We start from the raw sequence: 19124 nt of genomic DNA on the forward strand, positions 1-19124 counted from the left end.
ATATATGTAGAGTGACGTAGATACAAAGTAAATGTATCAAACAAACTCGACAACTAAGAGAATCACTAAGTTTCAAACTTTTTGGTTATTGTGCTATGGGAACTGTCTTATTACCCATAAGAATGCATTGTAAATTCAATTTTAAATCAAAAATGTATAAAGCATATCCTTCTCTCCAGGTTGTTAATCTGTTAGTGGAGAAGGGGCAGCTTCCTGCAACCAGTGTTCATGCTCCTGTAACTCCACAGTGCACGCCTCCATCTGCAGCCAATCCAAATGGACCATGTGAATCATCTGACAAACAAGAACTAGTAGCAAAACCCGTGCCATCAACTGCCAAAGATTACACTTTTGTTATTGATGGTAAGGAACTGTGATGTTTAAAATTGTTAATAACATAGCTGTGCTGTAAGGAACATTTGCAGACACCCCTGATGGCTCAGCTATTTAAGACAGTGAGCAGTTAAGCCATACACAACAATAATGGTCCCAGGTTCCTTCTCTATTGTGTCCTGTTAGCTGATTTAACAGGTTGGCAATCGGGTTGCTTCAGTTGGCTTAGGAAGGGAAGAGTTGCTTGGAATACAGCTCTTGATTGAGGCTTTTGAAAGTGGAAAATTTCATGTTGGTGTAATAAAGGGATATTTTACTGAGGCTGAGTTTTAGACATGCTGTTGAGGAAGAGTGGGAGTGTTTTTTTTCCAGTGTCTGAGGCTTTCAAAAGAAATTGTTCCAGGCATCTTTCAATCCCAGACAGAAAATGATCTATAAGTTGCCCTGTTCCGTGTGAGTTAATTTTCTCCCAATGACCATATGATTTGATCTTTTAACAAAAAAACTGAAATTACTGGGCTAATGGATATTTAGCACTTAAACCAGTACTTTGAACTGCCAAATACAATTACCAGTGTAGCGCTGCAAATCATAACTCTAGCATAACACAACTATGGACTATTCATTAAGGAATCTGGGTGACTGACTGTTTCCTGGATCGCAGGTTCCAGGAGGTGGTCACCCCACAGCCAGGAGATCAGAATAACAAGTGGGTGGCCTCCCGGAAGGGTAGGAAGAGGCAGGCAGTGCAGGAATCCTCCGGGAGTGTGGCACACTCAAACCAATATTCAGCATTGACTACCAGTGAGGGTGACGACGCCTCGAAGGAGTGCAGTCCCAAATCTGGCACTGTGAGGCAAAGGACTGCACGGGGGCTACAGCAAAGTGTAGGAACGCAGTAGTAATTGGGGATGCGATAGTCAGGGAGACAGACAGGCAGTTCTGCTATTGTCGACGTGAGACCCATATGGTATGTTTCCTCCCTGGTACCAGGGTAAGGGACGTAACTGAGAGGGTGTAGAATATTCTGCGGGGGGCAAGGTGAAGAGTCAGGAGTCGTAATCCATGTGGGAACCAACAACAGGGAGGAAGAAGGTTGAGGTCCTGCAGTCAGATTTTAAGGATCGAGGGAGGAAGTTAAAAAGCAGGACCTCAAAGGCAGTAATCTCTGGATTACTCCTAGTGCCATGTGCTAGTAATAGTAGAAATAGGAGGATATGGCAGATTAATGCATGGCTAGAGACATGGTGCAGGAAGGAGGGCTTCAGATTCCTGGGGCATCTGTTCAAGATGGACGGGTTGCACTTGTACAGAGCTCGGCCGAATATCCTCACGGGCAGGTGGTGTGGGAGGGTTTAAACTAATTCACCAGGGGTTGGGCACCAAGATGTAATATTTTAAAAAATAGAAACAAGGTGCACAGAGGACTGAGAGAGATGGTTAGAGTTAGAAATAATACAGAATTATGTGGGATCATAGAAAATACAAAGAGGTCTAAGTTAGGTTTGGAACGCAGGTGTGTAAATGTACAAAGTGTGGTTGGTAAGGTTGGTGAGCTGCAGGCGCAAATAGCCACATGGGAATATGATGTAATGGCGATAACTGCGACCTTGCTCAAAAGGGAGGATTGGATGCTTAATATTTCTGGGTACTAGGTATTCAGGAAAGATGGGGAAGGGAAAAAAAGGAGGTGGGGGGCGCAGTTTTAGTTAAAGAAAATATTACAGTGCTAGAAAGAGAATATCCTTGAGGGGCCAAAGACAGAATCTATTTGGTTGGAGATAAAAAAAAAACAATAGAGGTGCTATTAAGCTACTTGGTGTATTATATAGGCCAGCAAATAATGGGAAGATGATAGAGGAGCAGATTTGCAAGGAAATTACTGTGAGGTGCATGAATGATAGAGTAGTGATAATGGGAGACTTTAACTACCCCAATATTGAATGGGTCAGTGATTGTGTTAAGGGCAGAGAAGGGGAGGAATTTCTGAAGTGTGTTCAGGAGAATTTTCTTGACAGATCGGAAGTGCCGGTTTTCAGCGCATGCGCTTTGCATGCCTGAAACTGGCACTGGCGAGGACCCTACGGGTGTGTACACAGCTTATACACACCCGTAGGGATCGGAAAATACGGGCCAATAAATCGGGAGAGATTTAACGACCACCTGGACAAGAATCATAGAATGGTTACAGCACGGAAGAAGGCCATTCAGCCCGTCGAGCCCATGCCGACTCTCACCTAGTACCTTTCTCTGTAGCGCTATAATTTTTTTCCTTCAGATAATTATTCAACTTCCTTTTGAAAGGTAAGATTGAGTCTGCCTCCACCACCCTTTCAGGCAGTGCATTCCAGATCTTAACCACTCGCTGCATAAAAAGATTTTTTCTTATGTCACCTTTGGTTCTTTTGCCAATCACCTTAAATCTGTGTCCTCTGGTTCTCGACCCTTCTGCCAATGAGAACAGTCTCTATCGACTCTGTCCAGACACTTCATGATTTTGAACACCTCTATTAAATCTCCTCAGTCTTCTCCGCTCCAAGGAGAACAACCCCAACTTCTCCAGTCTATCAACGTAACTGAAGTCCCTCATTCCTAGAATCATTCTCATAAATCTTTTCTGCACCTTCTCTAAGGCCTTCACATCCTTCCTAAAGTGCAGTGCTCAGAATTGGAAACAGTACTCCAGTTAGGGCCGAACCAGTGTTTTATACAGGTTCATCAATTTCCACACTTTTGTACTCTATGGCCTCGATTTTCATTGGGCCATGAGGCGGGCTTTTAGGTGGGCGGGGTGTTAAAATGGCAGGCGGGAACCCCCCCCCCCCCCCCCCCCCGGCCTGGTTCCCGACTCCGAGCAATTTTAACTCGGGCGTGTCTGATGGCCATGACTCCGTCCCGCATCCAACAGGCGGGACTGGTCTTTAAGGCCTTAATTACCACTAAATGGCCTCTATAATCCTATTTTAATAGGCCCTTGCAACTTTAACCCTTTTCCCACGTAAAACACGCCTGGTGGGAATCATAAATGTGAAACCTGGCGGGAGCACTATTGGATTGGTGACTTTCAACTGCAGGTCAACCATTAAATAGGAGATTTGATCAGCCATGATTTGCAGGTGGCAGGACTTCGTGGTCTCAGGTCTGGGGCAACTTTTACAAGGCTTAACCACACCTGTGGAAGGTTGGTGCCTTACACCCATCTCCATTGTGACCTCCTGGGAAACCCCTCTCACCACCTTCACTCAGCACTTCCTCAATGGAGGCATATACCAGAAGCATGGGAGCCATTTATTTCCTTCCCATCTGGGCATTAGAGGAGCTCGAGCACCAGCCACGGCACCAGCAGAACCAGGAACAACAGCAGCACCATCAGCAGCAGCAGGAGCGCCAGGCTGCTGTTCACCCACCTGAAGCTGCACAGACCAGAAGGGGTCAGCACCTGGAAGCCCGTCGGCGGAGGAGATACCCCCCAAACAGGGTCTACAGACGCAGGGTCAGCTACCTCAACATGTCTGAGCAGCAGTGCCAAAGGCGGCTCCGACTTTCGCGACAGGTAGTTACTGACATCTGCGCAATGCTACAGCAAGACCTGCTGCCCAGAGGACCAGGTGGACAACCATTACCAGTGGCCAGCAAAGTCACCACCGCACTCAACTTTTTTGCCTCAGACTCATTCCAGGGATCAGCAGCAGACATCAGCGGCATCTCCCAGGCGGCCGCACACACTTGCATCACGCAGGTAACCGATGCCCTCTTTGCCCTCGCACACAATCACACCCATTTCACCAAGGATCGAGCAAGTGTCACGGCGCGAGCGCTTGGATTAGCTCATCTGGCAGGCGTTCCAAGGGTGCAGGGCGTCGTTGACTGCACACATGTGGCCCTTAGGGCACCCCATCGCAATCCAGGTGTTTTTGTCAACCGCAAGGGCTTCCACTCCCTCAACGTTCAGCTGGTGTGTGACCACAAGAAGGAAATTTTGCATGTTTGTGCCATGTACCCTGGCAATTGCCATGACTCCTTCATACTGCGCCAGTCTAGTGTGCCTCTGCTATTCAGTCTGCCAGGCCAAATTAATGGATGGCTACTTGGAGACGAGGGCTATCCCCTGAGGACGTGGCTAATGACGCCGTTGAGGCCAGCCAATGAATCTGAGGAGCGCTACAACTCCAGCCACATTTCCACCAGATCCATTATCGAGCAAACCATCGGTTTGCTGAAGATGCGCTTCAGATGCCTGAATAGATCAGGTGGAGCCCTGCAATACTCAGCAGCCAGTGTCTCCAGAATCGTCGTGGTTTGCTGTGTACTTCACAACGTGGCACAGCGTCGTGGCTTGCAGATTCCTCAGGACCAAGTGGCTCCTCACATAGCCTCCTCGGAGGAGGAGGGGGGCGAAAACGAAGATCCTGCAGAGGCCCATCAACCAGCGGCTGCATTACGCGAGAACATTGCTGCCCGGGATGCAAGGAATGCACTCACCCTGGCCAGATTTGCTTAGCCTAGTCAATCAAACACTTTTGCTTCGCAGCTTCTTACCTGAGCATCGACAATGGCCAAGACCCTGCGGATTCCTAGCTATTTGACCAGCATACTGACGAGTGCAAGTAATCCTAAGCCCTCAATGTGAAAGTCCCATTCGCAAAATGACACATGCCACAACTGCAACAGTTGCCATCAGAATTTTTATGTACAAGAACCAACTGATGGCATTTTTACAATAAACACAACATTTCACCCAAGTGACTACCCTTGTGACTACTTGTGCAGAACTTTCCTCTTACGCGTGCTCCTACGTAGTGCTTTCCCTGTATGCCTTCAGCAGATGTGGAGGCCCCTTGCTCACTTTCCTGCTGCTCCTGTCTCGACACCTTTGGCGGGCGTCCTCTGGGGTTGCGAGCCTGTGAGGGCTCGTCAACAGTCTGCTGCTCCTGTGGCTGTGCAGGGGTTGAGACGCCTATCTCACGTGGGTGTGGGGCTCTGACCGAGGGCTCTGCAGTGGCATGGAAGTGTGAGCACTTGGAGAGGAGCCCCCACTTCCTTGAGGTCTGCCACCAACCTCCCTCTCGTGTCTCAGGTCCCCCTCAGCGCCTGCAAGTGGCTGGAGAGCACCTTGCTGCACATCAGGGGGGCCATGGGGACCCGTATCTGCAATGGCAGTCCTACTCAGAAGGACTTCCATGAAGGTCTGGTTTCTCTGTTCAATAGATGCCCATCGCTGCTCAAGCGATGTCATTCTATTCTGAACAATGACCATGTTTTCCATACCCTGGCGACTAAGCTCCTCCATGGCCGTAGCCATCCTCTCCTGTATGGTAGCCAGCCTTAACACGGAGGTAGCCATCCTTTCCGTGTTGATGCGTTCATGCGCCAATGACTCCACAAAGGCTCTGCTCATGTTCGCTATGGACTCCTCCATTCGCTCCAGACTCACACCAACCCTAGAGACAAAACCTGCCAGAGACTCCTGCATCTGTGCCTGGAGTTCCATCACCGCTGATCTCATGGATGGACCCAGAGGCAGAGGGTCGACATGCTGCTGAGCCGAGCTGGCAGAGTACTGCACCTCTGACTAGGACTCTCCACTGCTGTCCCTGTCTCCACAATCTGCTGATGCTCACTTGTGAGCTGTGATACACCAGGTGACAACACTACTCTATATCCCGAAGGTCCCACCGAGGTGAGAGTGTCTGTGCTGGTGCTGGGTGCGCAGAACTCTGCTGACGCTGCACCCTCAGAGGTTGCAGCTTCCTCTGAGGAGTCTGGCTGCTCAGCCTCTTCTTCCTGGCTAGGGAGGACGGATGCTTGTGATGGTCCTGTGGGGGAGTAAAGGAAAGAGTTATAGATGTGATGCCAAGGCTACATGCACATAGCTTTTTGCAGATGCTCATAAGTCCATCTGTCACAGCTTGACAATCATTATCAGCGACTCATGCAATGTTAAAGAGAGAGATGGGAAACTTTTCTGTCACCAGCTTGCTGTGTTGCACCCGTCTGTCCGTCTCCCATGCACGAATCATCTTCAAAACCAATGATTTCCAGGACAGTCTCCTCCCAGGGGGTCAGGTGGGCTATTGAGGGTGGCCCTCCTCCTGTCCTGGCTCGCTCTCTTTTGTTGTGAGCTCTCTTTTCCTGCAATGAGGGAGACAAGTGGCGGTTGAGTGAGAATGAAGGAGTGAGTGTAGAGATTGCATAGCATAGATACTTAGAAGGAGACAAAGATGGAGTGAGATTGCAAGAGCAAGGGCCCTCCCTGTGTGTTGTCAGTTGTGTTCAAAGCATCAGAGTGAGAGGGAGTGTGAGGGCTGCATGGTGGAATAGTTATGTGAATGTGAGCATAGAGAGAGAGGGAATGGGTAAGGGTGCATGGATGTCAGTGTCAAGTGGGATGTGGAGGAAGAGATTGCTAAAGCTGAGTGCTGGTGAGGAAAGGCAGTGGGGATCAGCTTGAGGGTGATGGGAAATTCATACTCACTTTTCCAGTGCGCTGAAGGTCATGAAATCATTTCCTGCACTGTGTCCAGGTTCTGCGGGTGACTCCCAAGGAATTAACCTCCTCAGCCACCTGCATCCACACAGCCTTGGTCTGAGTGGGAGGCCTCTTCCTCCCTGATGAAGGGAACAGGACCTCCCTGTTGGCCCTAGCCCCATCCACCAATGCCTGAAGTGCTGCCTCGTCAAAGCGAGGAGCTGCTCTTACGCTCCCGCTTGTCATCTCTCCTGCAGGTCCCTCTGACACCAAATGGAGGAAGCTTGGAAGCCTGCAGAAGAAGCAAGGCTTGCTGTGGACCTTAAATGCAGCAGCAATGATGATGTCATCGGAGGGGACTTTGTCATGAAGAACCCCCTTGCAAAGGCTTCCCACACGTTGGAAATCAATTGGCCAATTGAGTTAAAATTGCATCAATCTCCCACATCCATTTAGATTCATGTGGGAAACACGAAATTCGGATAACACGACAACGGCCCGCACCTGAGTTAAAATCACCCCTATATATTCATGAAGGCCATGATTCCATAAGCCTTTTTAACTGCTTTCTCAACCTGCCCTTCCACCTTCAACGATTTGTGCACATATACCCCCAGGTCTCTCTGTTCGTGCACCCCCTTTAAGGTTGTACCATTTAGTTTATATGTCCTCTCCTCATTCTTTCTACCAAACTGTATCACTTCACACTTTTCTGCGTTAAATTTCATTTGCCACGTGTCTGCCCATTTCACCAGCCTGTCTATGTCTTCCTGAAGTCTATCGCTCTCCTCCTCACTGTTCACTATACTTCCAAATTTTGTGTCATCTGCAAAGTTTGAAATTGTGCCCTGTACACCCATGTCCAAGTCATTAATATATATCAAGAAAAGCAGTGGTCCTAGAACTGACCCCTGGGGAACACCACTGTATACTTTCCTCCAGTCCGAAAAACAACCGTTCACCACTACTCTCTGTTTCCTGTCACTCAGCCAATTTCATATCCAGGCTGCCACTGTCCTTTTTATTCCATGGGCTTCAATTTTGCTGGCAAGCATGTTATGTGGCACTAGTGTGTGTTCCCCAGGGTTCAGTACTAGGGCTACGGCTGTTTTTGATGTACATTAATGACTTTATAAATAGATTTATAAATTTATAAAAAATTAGTCAAGATGGCGACCGAGACGGTCCGGTGCTGAGCGCGCTCTCCCTGCTTCGGGCGGCCCGCTCTTGCCGCTCGCTCCCGCAACCGGAGTGAGGTGTTCGGCGAGTCGGGCGGGCGCAGCGCAGCGCATCGAGCAGCAGTAGCAGCCATGTCGACCCGCTAGAGCTCGTCAGCCAGCAGCTCCTCAGCGGGAAGGCATTCCGACTGGGAGGAGGGGAGCCGAGACCGGAAGCGGGAGAAGCAGGCCCCGGACCGTGGAGCCGGCGACGGTGAGGTGGAGGCCACTGCGACTGGAGGATGTGTTCGGCGAGTCGGGCGGAGGCAGCGCAGCGCATCGAGCAGCAGCAGCAGCCACGACGACTCACAGTCCGACTGGGAGGAGGGGAGCCGGGAATGGTGGCCAGAGGGTGAGCGGGAGAAGCAGGCCACCACACGTGAAGCCGAGCCTGCAACAGTGAGGAGGAGGCCGCGGTGACGAGGAGGACGGAGCGGCTGAGGGACATCGTGCTCCCACTGCCACTGGATGCCAAAGAATTGACTTTCTGAACACGGCGCTGTAAGAATAGCTGACGTGTCCCTACGGGGGAGTAAGCATTCCATTGTACTAATTACATATGGCAAATAAAATTGAATTGAATTGAGGCATAGAGTACAAAGGCCAGGAAGTTAAACCTATATAAGACACTAGTTCGTCCCCAGCTGGAATATTGTGTCCAATTCTGGGCAACCCACTTTAGAAAGGACGTGAAGGCTTTGGAGAGGATACAGAAGAGATTTATTAGAATGGTTTCAGGGATGAGAGACGGCTAAGAGGAGATTTGATAGAGGTGTTTAAAATCATGAAGGGTTTAGGTAGAGTAAATAAAGAGATAGTGGCCTCGAAATTAGATATGGCCACAAAACGGGCAGTGTTGAGGCCCAATGATAAGCTGCGTCAGGTCAAAATGGTCTCGGTAGCACGCAAAATTCATGCTCCGTCCTCATGAACATGATTTTAGTCTTGATCTCAGTGCTAAAACCGCTGCTTATTGGCTTACCGCTCAACAGGTGGGCCAATATCGGGTCCAGTCTAATTCCCAATCGGGTTTGGCACAGGCTTTATTCAGTACTTAAAGAGGAGGTTCATTGATGCTACAGCACCTCATTATCAATGCACCTACAATTTCACCTGGAAGAAAACGGCAGTACAAACACATGGCTGAGCCATAGCACAGGGAGAGAGCCCACAGATTCTCAGATATGACTCTTGAGGCACTGGTGGTAACTGTGGAGAGGAGGCGGGCTCTCCTCTTCCCATAGACTGGCAGGAAGCCTTCGCCACATACCACTCGAAGGCTCTGGCAGGAGATAGCCGCCTATGTGACGGCCAGCACTGTGGTCCCCAGGTCGGCGAGCCAGTGCCGAAAGAAGTTTAATAGCTTCATATGACAGGTCAAGGTGAGTGAAGGCTTCAGCAAATGCCATATCCCACCATCTGCACCACAAGCCTCACACACTGCTCAATACACCACACCCCCGACACTCGCCTACCGACAATTTCTGCCTTTCTCCACTCGCAATCATAGCTTCACTTCACCCTCACAACCTTACCACTGCTCCAACACTCACACCCACATCGCACACCTTGCACACACTGACAGCTATTCAGCACATCACCCAAACACATTGCACCACACTCACTCACACACTTCACTTTCTCTTGCAGGCCAAATAACAGGAGGGACCAGCAGCTGACAGGCAGGGGGCGGCGGGGGGGAGGCAAGCTGCCTTCCAGGACCTCACCGACCTGGAGGAGTGCTGGAGATCACTGGGTGACAGATCATAGAGACCATGGTAACTGGTGAGTTTGAAGCCCTTGGGGACAACAACTGTATGCTCATTCCTAATCCTTCTTCACACATCCCACTTCCCCCTCATCCCACAATCTCTTCTCACTTTCAAGCTACTGATGCTGTATGCAGCATATCTTGCTTTCCCCACGTCACCATAACCCGACTCTTGCGCTTTCTGCTTTCAGCTAATCAAAAACAAGCACCCGAGCAGCCTGTCCCCCAAGGCAATGCAGGAGAGCGATTGGGGAGAAGAAGAGGAAGAAGACACAGCGCCACTACATCTGCCACTTGCAGACACCAGCTCAGAAACTGGCACTGCGTGCACTTTAGAGACTAGTGTAGAAGCATGATCTGCACAGGGTGAGGCACTGGGCACGAGTGGGCTGCAGCAAGGCCAGAGGGAAAGGGTAGCACATGGGCCAGCTCCCCAGAGGGCGAGTTCGCGCACAAGTTCTGCTGCACAGGACTCGGATGAGGAGCTCGATGGGCCAACCTTCAGAAGAAGGGTGATGGGCATGCACACCGAATTGCTAGGTGCAATGGCAAACCTGCCAGCGAGCCTCTTGGCAATGTCGGGGAGCATGGAGAGGAGTCCGCCTCCAGCATTGCACAGGGCTTTGCGCAGAGCTTGGAGCCCAGGATTTCCAGGCTTGACATGATGGAAGACTCCTGAAGAGATCGTGTCAACCCAGATATGATGCTGCGTGTGATGGGCAATATCGCGGCTGCCATTGCAGCACAGGCGGATGCGACGCAACATCTTAGTGCTGCAGAGGAAGCTCAGACCGCTCTCATGCAGTCTCAGCTTGATGCCACCCTAGCTCAGACCGCTGTCATGCAGCCTCAGTTTGATGCCGCCCAAGCCCGGACAGCTGCCATCGTGGCTGGGTTTACCAATGTCGACCGGGGCTTGCAGAGTGTCACAGCAGCTCAGCAATCTGTGCTCCAACAGGAATGCTGATACACCACCCTGGGGGAGTGTCAGTGGAGCAGGACCCAGCTGTGTCCTCTCCAGATGGAGAGCATTCCTGTTCCCACCACTGCCACTCTGCCATTGCCCTTGCCGCTGCCTGTCGGCCAGCCAGCCCAGACTGCTGCCGCCCATGCCGAGTTGGTGCAGTCTACAGCCGGGCCTTCGAGGTCATCCTGCAAGGCCATTTGAAGTCTCCCCCATGGAAACTCGGCAGCCATCTACCAGCCATGCTACAGCCACTGGGGGAGCACTTTGTAGGAGCACTAGATCAAGAAAGGGCACCCGAACAACAGGCACGAAGGGAATGCACAAGGGTGATTAGTTCATATCGTATGTGTCAATTGATTTTTGATAAATTTATTAATTTTGTTTGGAATCTTTTGTGGTGTCTCTCATTTCAGCTTTGTGCCCAAGAGGACACTATGATATTCTGTGACAGAGGGATGGTATGATGGGAATGTGATGAGCAATGGGGATCTGGGGGTTTTATTCATTGGAATCAGAGTCTGATGAGACATTCACAGACAGTCCATTCAGAAGGGGGATTGGCTGACTGCCTCCTCCCTTCCTCCTTGTCCTCTTCCTTTTGCTCCTCTTCCTCTTCTCCCTCCTCCTCCCCCTCAGGTTGTCCCACAATCCCTGGTGGCAAGGGCTGCGCCCTCATGATGGCCAAGTTGTGAAGAATGCAGCAGATCACCAGGAAATGGGATACTGGAGGGCTCCTCCCGAGCGGTCAAGGCAGTGGAATTGCTCAGTGATGCTCCTGGTGGCAGCATGGCTCTCATTATATGAGTGCCGGCCCCGAGTGATGGAGGGGGGAGTCAGAAGCCAGGTGCAGAGCGGATAGCCCTGGTCTCCGAGCAGCCACCCTCGAGTTTGCTGTGATGGCTGGAAGATTACTGGCACACCGGACTGATGCAAGATGAAGGCATCATGGCTGCTGCCAGGATAGCGGGCATTGACTATCAGGAATCGCAGGCGTGGTCGCACACCAACTGCACATTAAGTGAGTGGTAGCCTTTACGGTTACTGAAGATCTCAGGATTGTTATGAGGTGCCCGCAAAGCTCGGTGGGTACAGTCGATGGCGTCCTGCACCATGGGGAAGCCCACTATCCTGGCAAAGCCACGTGTGTGCTCGTCCTGCTTCTCTTTGCTCAGAGAAGAAAACATAGTCCCTTCTCCTGGTGTAGAGAACCTCAGTGACCTCCTGCATGCAGCGATAAACTGCAAACTGAGATGATAGCTATGTCTCGTGATGCAGACTGGAAGGATCTGCTGGCGAAGAAATTGAGGGCCACGGTGACCTTGACTGTAACTGGGAGAGCCATGGTCGCCCTGCTCTGAGGCTGGAGGTCTGGTAGTAGGAGGTGGCAGAGTTCTGTGACCACCTCCTTGGTGAAGCGGAGCCTCCTAATACTCTGCTCCTCGCTTAATAAGTGGATATAAGAGAAGTGCTCTCGGAAGATCCTAGGTGGATAAGGCGTCCTGTTGAGAGCCTTCTCGGCCATCCTCCTCCTCCTCCCTCTGCACGCATCTTCTCATCTTCTTTGCTGCCTCCGCTCCCTCTCCCTAAGATGTCTGGAGGTGGTTCTTTTCCCAGAGAATAGTGGACCTCTGGAACAGGCTGCCTTCCTGTGCGGTGGATGCTGAGTCGCTGAATTCCTTCAAGCGAGAGCTGGGGCAGAGATCACCTCTTACAGAAGGTAGGTACTTCGGGGATTTCATGGCCAGAGTGATCTCCTGGACTAGTTTCGATTGTCTAGATGGGTCAGAGAGGAATTTCCCATATTTTTTTCCCCCAAATTGCCTGGGTTTTTAATCTTTTTTTTGCCTCTCCCAGGAGGTCACATGGTTTTGGGTGGGCGGATTGTGTATATTGTGATACACAAGGTGTTGCAATTGTGTGGGACAGGCTCGATGGACCAGAAGGTCTTTGTTCGTATGTAAGATACTCGAGCGCGAGGGGGACTGCCAGTAGAGCACCCATGACTGTGAGCAAGTGTTGTGAGCAGAAGCCTTTAAATAAGAATGATGGTGTTCTCCACTTGCAACAAAACTCCCTGTTACCTTAGAACCTTCAAAGAAGTTTATAAAGCTGCTGCAGTTGCAGAAAGTTGCACAGAGCCAGTCAAACTGCAGAATCATGTCGGGTGTGAGTTGTTGCTGATGATCCCTTTAACTACCGCTGCTGCAGCCTCCTTCCTGCTTGTCAATGCTTCCTTAGCACTTAAGGCATGCCGGTAAGTGGAGCAGCGAAGTCGAAACGCGCAGATTGGCCATCAAGTGAGCGTTGCACACTCACTGACATCACAATCTGCATTGTCTACATAATTTTGGCGACGCCAACATGGTCAGCGCTGCCAGTCAAATGTGGGTGGAAGAGTGGCGGCCACCATTTCTTTGCCCGAATCTGACAGTAACAGGTGGCGCTAAACCCCTGAATTTCTAGGCCAGTGTTTCCAATGGTTGAGGGTTCGATAACCAGAGGGCACAGATTCAAGGTGATTGGCAAAAGAACCAGAGACGACATGAGGAAAACCTTTTAAAAAGAAAGACTTGCATTTATATAGCGCCTTTCACGACCACCAGACGTCTCAAAGCGCTTTATAGCCAATGAAGTACTTTTGAAGTGGATTCATTGTTGTAATGTGGGAAATGCGGCAGCAAATTTGCGCACAGCAAGATCCCACAAACAGCAATGTGACAATGACCAGATAATCTGTTTTAATGATGTTGATTGAGGGATAAATATTGGCCATGACACTGGGGAGAATTCCCCTGCTCTTCTTTGAAATAGTGCCATGGGAACCCACAACCTTCTGATTCAGAGGCGAGTGTGCTACCCACTGAACCACAGTTGCCACAGCATTTTTTACGCAATGAGTGGTTATGATTTGGAATGCACTGCCTGAAAGGGAGGTGGTTACAGATTCAATAGTAGTCTTCAAAAGGGAATTGGATAAATATTTGAAGGAGAAAAAATTGCAAGGATTTGGGGAAAGAGCGGGAGGGTTGCGGGGTGGTGGGACTAATTGGATTGCTCTTCAAAAACACCGGCGCAGACTCAATGGGGCGAATATGCTGTACTATTCTATGATTCTATAAATAAAGTTCAGACCTTTTAGAATTGAGATTTACTCTGTGAACTGGTTTCCGAATCCATTTTGTTTTAAATAAAAATTATTTTTCTTTCATCTTTTACAGAAAACATATTTAAGGTGAAGTTATTGAAAGGTTCCTCAGGATTGGGTTTCAGTTTTATTGAAGGAAATGAGGTTGTTCCTGAACACTGCAGAAATGTAGTAAGAATAAAGAAACTATTTCCTGGGCAGCCAGCAGCAGAGTGTGGGAAGATTAATGTTGGCGATGTCATACTGCAGGTGAATGACATTCCTTTGAAAGGACTGTCAAAACAGGTATGCTAAACTGGAAATAATTTTAATAAGATGGCATTATATATACTGACTGACTTTTGAATAGTGTAAAAATTTGCTGCAAAACTATTCAGAAGTGTTTTGAATTGGGAAGTGAAGATATCTAATGTGTAAACTGATAACCTGGAATTGACCGGGATACACGTGAAAGACACAGAGAGCAACCATGACAGTTTAACTTGATCATTGAAAGAATTAATCATAATGGTGTGGTATTGCAGTAAAGTAGAGTGTACATTTTGTGGTGCTTGTAATAAATGGCTAGTAATATTAAACATTTTTTACACAGTATACTTATATAAAAGTGTGATAAAGGTTTGTCAGTAAACCTGCTGACAAGGGCGGCGGTATTGTTTGGCAAACAGACGTCTACCTTATGGAGGCTGAATGGCAATCCTCTGACACCTCCTCCTACCTCCCCCTTGACCACGACCCCACCACCGAACATCAAAACATCATTTCCCAGACCGTCACTCACCTCGTCCCCTCTGGAGATCTTCCCCTGCTACGGCCTCCAACCTCATAGTCCCCCAACCCCACACAGCCTGCTTCTACCTCCTTCCCAAAATCCACAAGCAGAACTTCCCTGGTAGACCCATCGTTTCAGCCTGTTGTTGCCCCACATAACTTATTTCTTTCTATCTCAACTCTATTCTTTCTCCCCTTGTCCAGTCTCTTCCGACCTACATCCTCAACTCTGCCGATGCCCTCCACCACTTCTCCAGTTTCCTGGCCTACTAATAGTCTCCTTTTCACCATGGATGTCCAGTCCCTCTACACTTCCATTCCTGGCCAGGATGGCCCACGGGCCCTTAGCTTCTTCATTGAATGGAGGCCCAACCAGTCCCCATCCAACACCAACGTCCTCCGCCTAGCTGAACTTATTCTTACATTCAACAACTTCTCCTTTGACTCCTCTCATTTACTCTAAATAAAACGGTGTTGCTATGGGAACTTGTATGGGTCCTAGCTATGCCTGCCTTTTTGTGGGACATGTGGAACGTTCTTCATTCCTGTCCTACTCGGGTCCCCTCGCTCACTTTTTTTCCCAGTACATTGATGACTGTATCTGTGCTACTTCATGCTCTTGCCCCGAACTGGAAAATTTCATCAACTTTGCTTCAAATATGCACTCCTCCATCGCCTGCACATGGTCCATCTCTGACTCTTCCCGTCCCTTTCTCGACTTCTTGATCTCCATTCTGGGGATAGACTGTCAACCAATATCCACTATAAGCCCATCGACTTCCACAGCTACCATGACTACCCTTCCTCCCACCCCGCTTCCTGTAAGCACTATATTCCATTCTCCCAGTTTCTCCATCTCTGTTGCATCTATTCTGACAATGCCACCTTCCATACCAGTGCTTCTGATAGGTTTTCCTATTTCCTCAATTGAGGATTCTCCTCCACCGTGGTTGACAGGGCCCCCGACCGTGTCCGTCCCATTCCCTGCACTTCTGCCCTCACACCTTCTCCTCCTTCCCAGAACCACATTAGAGCTCCCCTTGTCCTCATTTTCCATCCCACCAGCCTCCACATTCAACGGATCATCCTCCGCCATTTCCACCATCTCCAGCACGATGCCACCACCGAACACATCTTCCCCACCCCATCCTTTTCAGCATTCCAAAGGGACTGTTTCCCCAATGACACCCTGGGCCACTCTTCAGTCACCCCCAACACCCGCTCCCCTTCGCACAACACCTTCCCGTGCAAGCGCAGGAGATACAGCACCTGCCCTTTCACCTCCTCACTTCCCACTGTCTAGGGCTCCAAACACTCCTTCCAGGTGAAACAGCGATTTATTTGTACTTCTTTCAATTTAGTATGCTGTATTTGCTGCTCACGATGTGGTCTCCCCTACATTGGGGAGAACAAATGCAGATTGGGTGATTGCTTCACTGATCACCTCCAAAGATGTGCGGGTTAGGTTGATTGGCCATGATAAAAATTGGCTCTTAGTGTTAGGGGGGATTAAATACGTGGGGTTACGGGGATAGGGCTTGGGTGGGATGGCTGTCGGTGTAGGGACTGGGTGCTAGGGTTTGGATGATCAGCCATGATCTCGTTGAATGGCGGAGCAGGCTCGAAGGGCCGAATGGCCTACTCCTGCTCCTATCTTCTATGTTTCTATATGTTTCTATGTATAAAGTCCGCAAGCGTGACTCCGAGCTTTCAGTCAGTTGCCATTTTAAATCTCTGCCCCACTCTGACCTCCAATGAGGCTCAGCGGAAGCTCGAGGAGCAGCACTTCATCTTTCGATTAGGCACTTTCCCACTCCTCATCGCTCCTCCACTACAGTCCCACCTCCACACCCTGAAGTCAGAGGGGCACAACTAGCCAGTCACCAATTGCCAGTTCTGGCTTGACCAAATCAGGCAAATTTATGCCTCATTATGCCTCATCCAAAACCAGCTATTGAGAATTATTCTGGAGGCTAAAGATGGTACAGGGTCAGCTTCCTTTGTATTCTGATGGCACCCAGCCCCCTCCAGTGCTTCTGTTGACCTTTCAACTGCTTCCATGCTGTCAGGCATCAAGCCCTCCTCCACCCCATCTCATTGAAATCTTTATGCATGCCTTTGTCGCTTCCAAACTCGTCTATTCCAGTGCCCTCCTTGATGACATCCCATTCTCCTCCCTCCATTAACTCCAAACTGTCTGAAACTCTGTAGCGCATGTCGTGTGCTGCAGCAAGCCCCATTCATCCATCACCCACATTCTCACTAATCTACATTATCTCCTCATCCACCAATATATTAAATTTAAAATCCTTATCTACCCAAGTTGGGTAGGATTGATTGGGGAATGGCACTCAAAGGGTTGACGGTGGATAGGCAATGGCAAACATTCAAAGATCGAATGGATGAGCTACAGAATTTGTTCATCCCAGTTTGGCATAAAAATAAAACAAAAAAGGTGACTCAACCGTGGCTAACAAGGGAAATTAGGGAAAGCATAAGATCCAAGGAGACGACATATAAATTGGCCAGAAAAAGCAATAATCCTGAGGATTGGGAGCAGTTTAGGATTCAACAAAGGAGGACAAAGGGATTAATTAAGAAAGGGAAAATAGAATATGAGAGTAAGCTAGTAGGGAACATAAAAACTGACTGTAAAAGCTTTTATAGATATGTGAAGAGAAAAAGATTGGTGAAGTCAAGCGTAGGTCCCTTGCAGTCAGAATCAGGGGAATTTATAATGGGAAACAAAGAAATGGCAGACCAACTAAATTCATACTTTGGTTTTGTCTTCACAAAGGAGGACACAAATAACATCTCAGAGATGCCGGGGAACATAGGGCCTGATGAAAGGGTGGAACTGAAAGAAATCAGTATTTGTAGGGAAATGGTGTTAGGAAAATTGATGGGACTGAAGGCCGATAAATCCCCAGGGCCTGATAATCTACATCCCAGGGTACTTAAGGAAGTGGCCCTAGAAATAGTAGATGCATTGCTGGTCATCTTCCAGAACTCGATAGACTCTGGAACAGTACCCATGGATTGGAGGGTAGCTAATGTTACCCCACTATTCAAAAAAGGTGGTAGAGAAAAAGCGGGGAATTATAGGCCTGACATCGGTAGTGGGGAAAATGCTAGAATCTATTATAAAAGATGTAATAGCAGAGCACTTGGTAAGCAGTGACAGGATTGGACAAAGTCAACATGGATTTACAAAAGGTAAATCATGCTTGACTAATCTACTGGAATTTTTTGAGGATGTAACTGGTAAAATAGATAAGGGAGAACCAGTGGATGTGGTGTATTTGGACTTTCAGAAGGCTTTTGATAAGGTCCCAAATAAGAGATTAGCGTGCAAAATTAAGGCACATGGGATTGGGGGCAAGGTATTGACTTGGATAGAGAACTGGTTGGCGGACAGAAGGCAGAGGGTTGGAATAAACGGGTCGTTTTCCGAGTGGCAGGCAGTGACTAGTGGGGTACCGCAAGGATCGGTCCTAGGACCCCAGCTGTTCACAATATATATTAATGATCTGGACGAGGGAATTGGATGTAATATCTCCAAATTTGCAGACGACACAAAGCTGGGTGGGAGGGTAAGCTGTGAGGAGGATGTCGAGAAACTCCAGTACGATTTGGACAGATTGGGTGATTGGGCAGAAATATGGCAAATGCACTATAATGTGGATAAATGTGAGGTTATCCACTTTGGTGGCAAAAACAGGAAGGCAGATTATTATTTGAATGGCAATAGATTGGGAGAAGGGGAAGTGCAAAGAGACCAGGGTGTTCTTGTGCACCAGTTGCTGAAGGTAAGCATGCAGGTGCAGCAGGTGGTTAAGAAGGCAAATGGGATGTTGGCCTTCGTAGCAAGAGAGTTCGAGTACAAGAACAAGGATGTCTTGCTGCAGTTGTACAGGGCCTTGGTGAGACCACACCTTGAGTATTGTGTACAGTTTTGGTCGCCTTACCTGAGGAAGGACGTTCTTGCCATGGAAGGAGTGCAGCGAAGATTCACCAGGCTGATACCTGGGATGGCAGGAATGACGTATGAGGAGAGATTGTGTCGATTGGGCTTATACTCACTGGAGTTTAGAAGATTGAGAGGGGATCTCATCGAAACCTATAAAATTCTGTCAGGCCTGGACAGACTAGATGCAGGAAGGATGTTTATGATGGCCGGGGAGTCCAGAACCAGGGGTCATAGTCTAAGGATAAGGGGTAAGCCATTTAGGACTGAAATGAGGAGGAATGTCTTCACCCAGAGAGTGGTGAACCTGTGGAATTCTCTGCCACAGAGGGCGGTGGAGGCCAGTTCATTAAATATATTCAAAAAGGAGTTGGATATATTTCTTAAGGCTAAAGGGATCAAGGGATATGGGGAGAAGGCAGGGACAGGGTACTGAATTTGGATGATCAGCCATGATCTCATTGAATGGCGGAGCAGGCTCGAA

The 19124-nt window shown here is 49.0% G+C and overlaps 1 protein-coding gene across 6 annotated transcripts in view; it reads left to right on the plus strand.

Annotated features, from left to right (window-relative positions):
- The window catches only part of ptpn13 (protein tyrosine phosphatase non-receptor type 13), a 358778-nt gene that overhangs the window by 230981 nt on the left and 108673 nt on the right, over window positions 1-19124 (plus strand). For all 6 annotated transcript variants that reach the window (XM_085963776.1, XM_085963803.1, XM_085963794.1 and 3 more), the window contains 2 exons: window positions 180-363; window positions 13976-14187. In XM_085963776.1, the coding sequence (XP_085819902.1) occupies window positions 180-363; window positions 13976-14187 (396 nt within the window). The remainder of the gene's footprint in view (window positions 1-179; window positions 364-13975; window positions 14188-19124) is intronic.

The sequence above is a fragment of the Somniosus microcephalus genome, chromosome 2 (assembly GCF_052327205.1).
Source record: "Somniosus microcephalus isolate GS21.2 chromosome 2, FLI_Smic_1.0, whole genome shotgun sequence".
In the NCBI taxonomy this organism is placed as follows: Eukaryota; Metazoa; Chordata; class Chondrichthyes; order Squaliformes; family Somniosidae; genus Somniosus; species Somniosus microcephalus.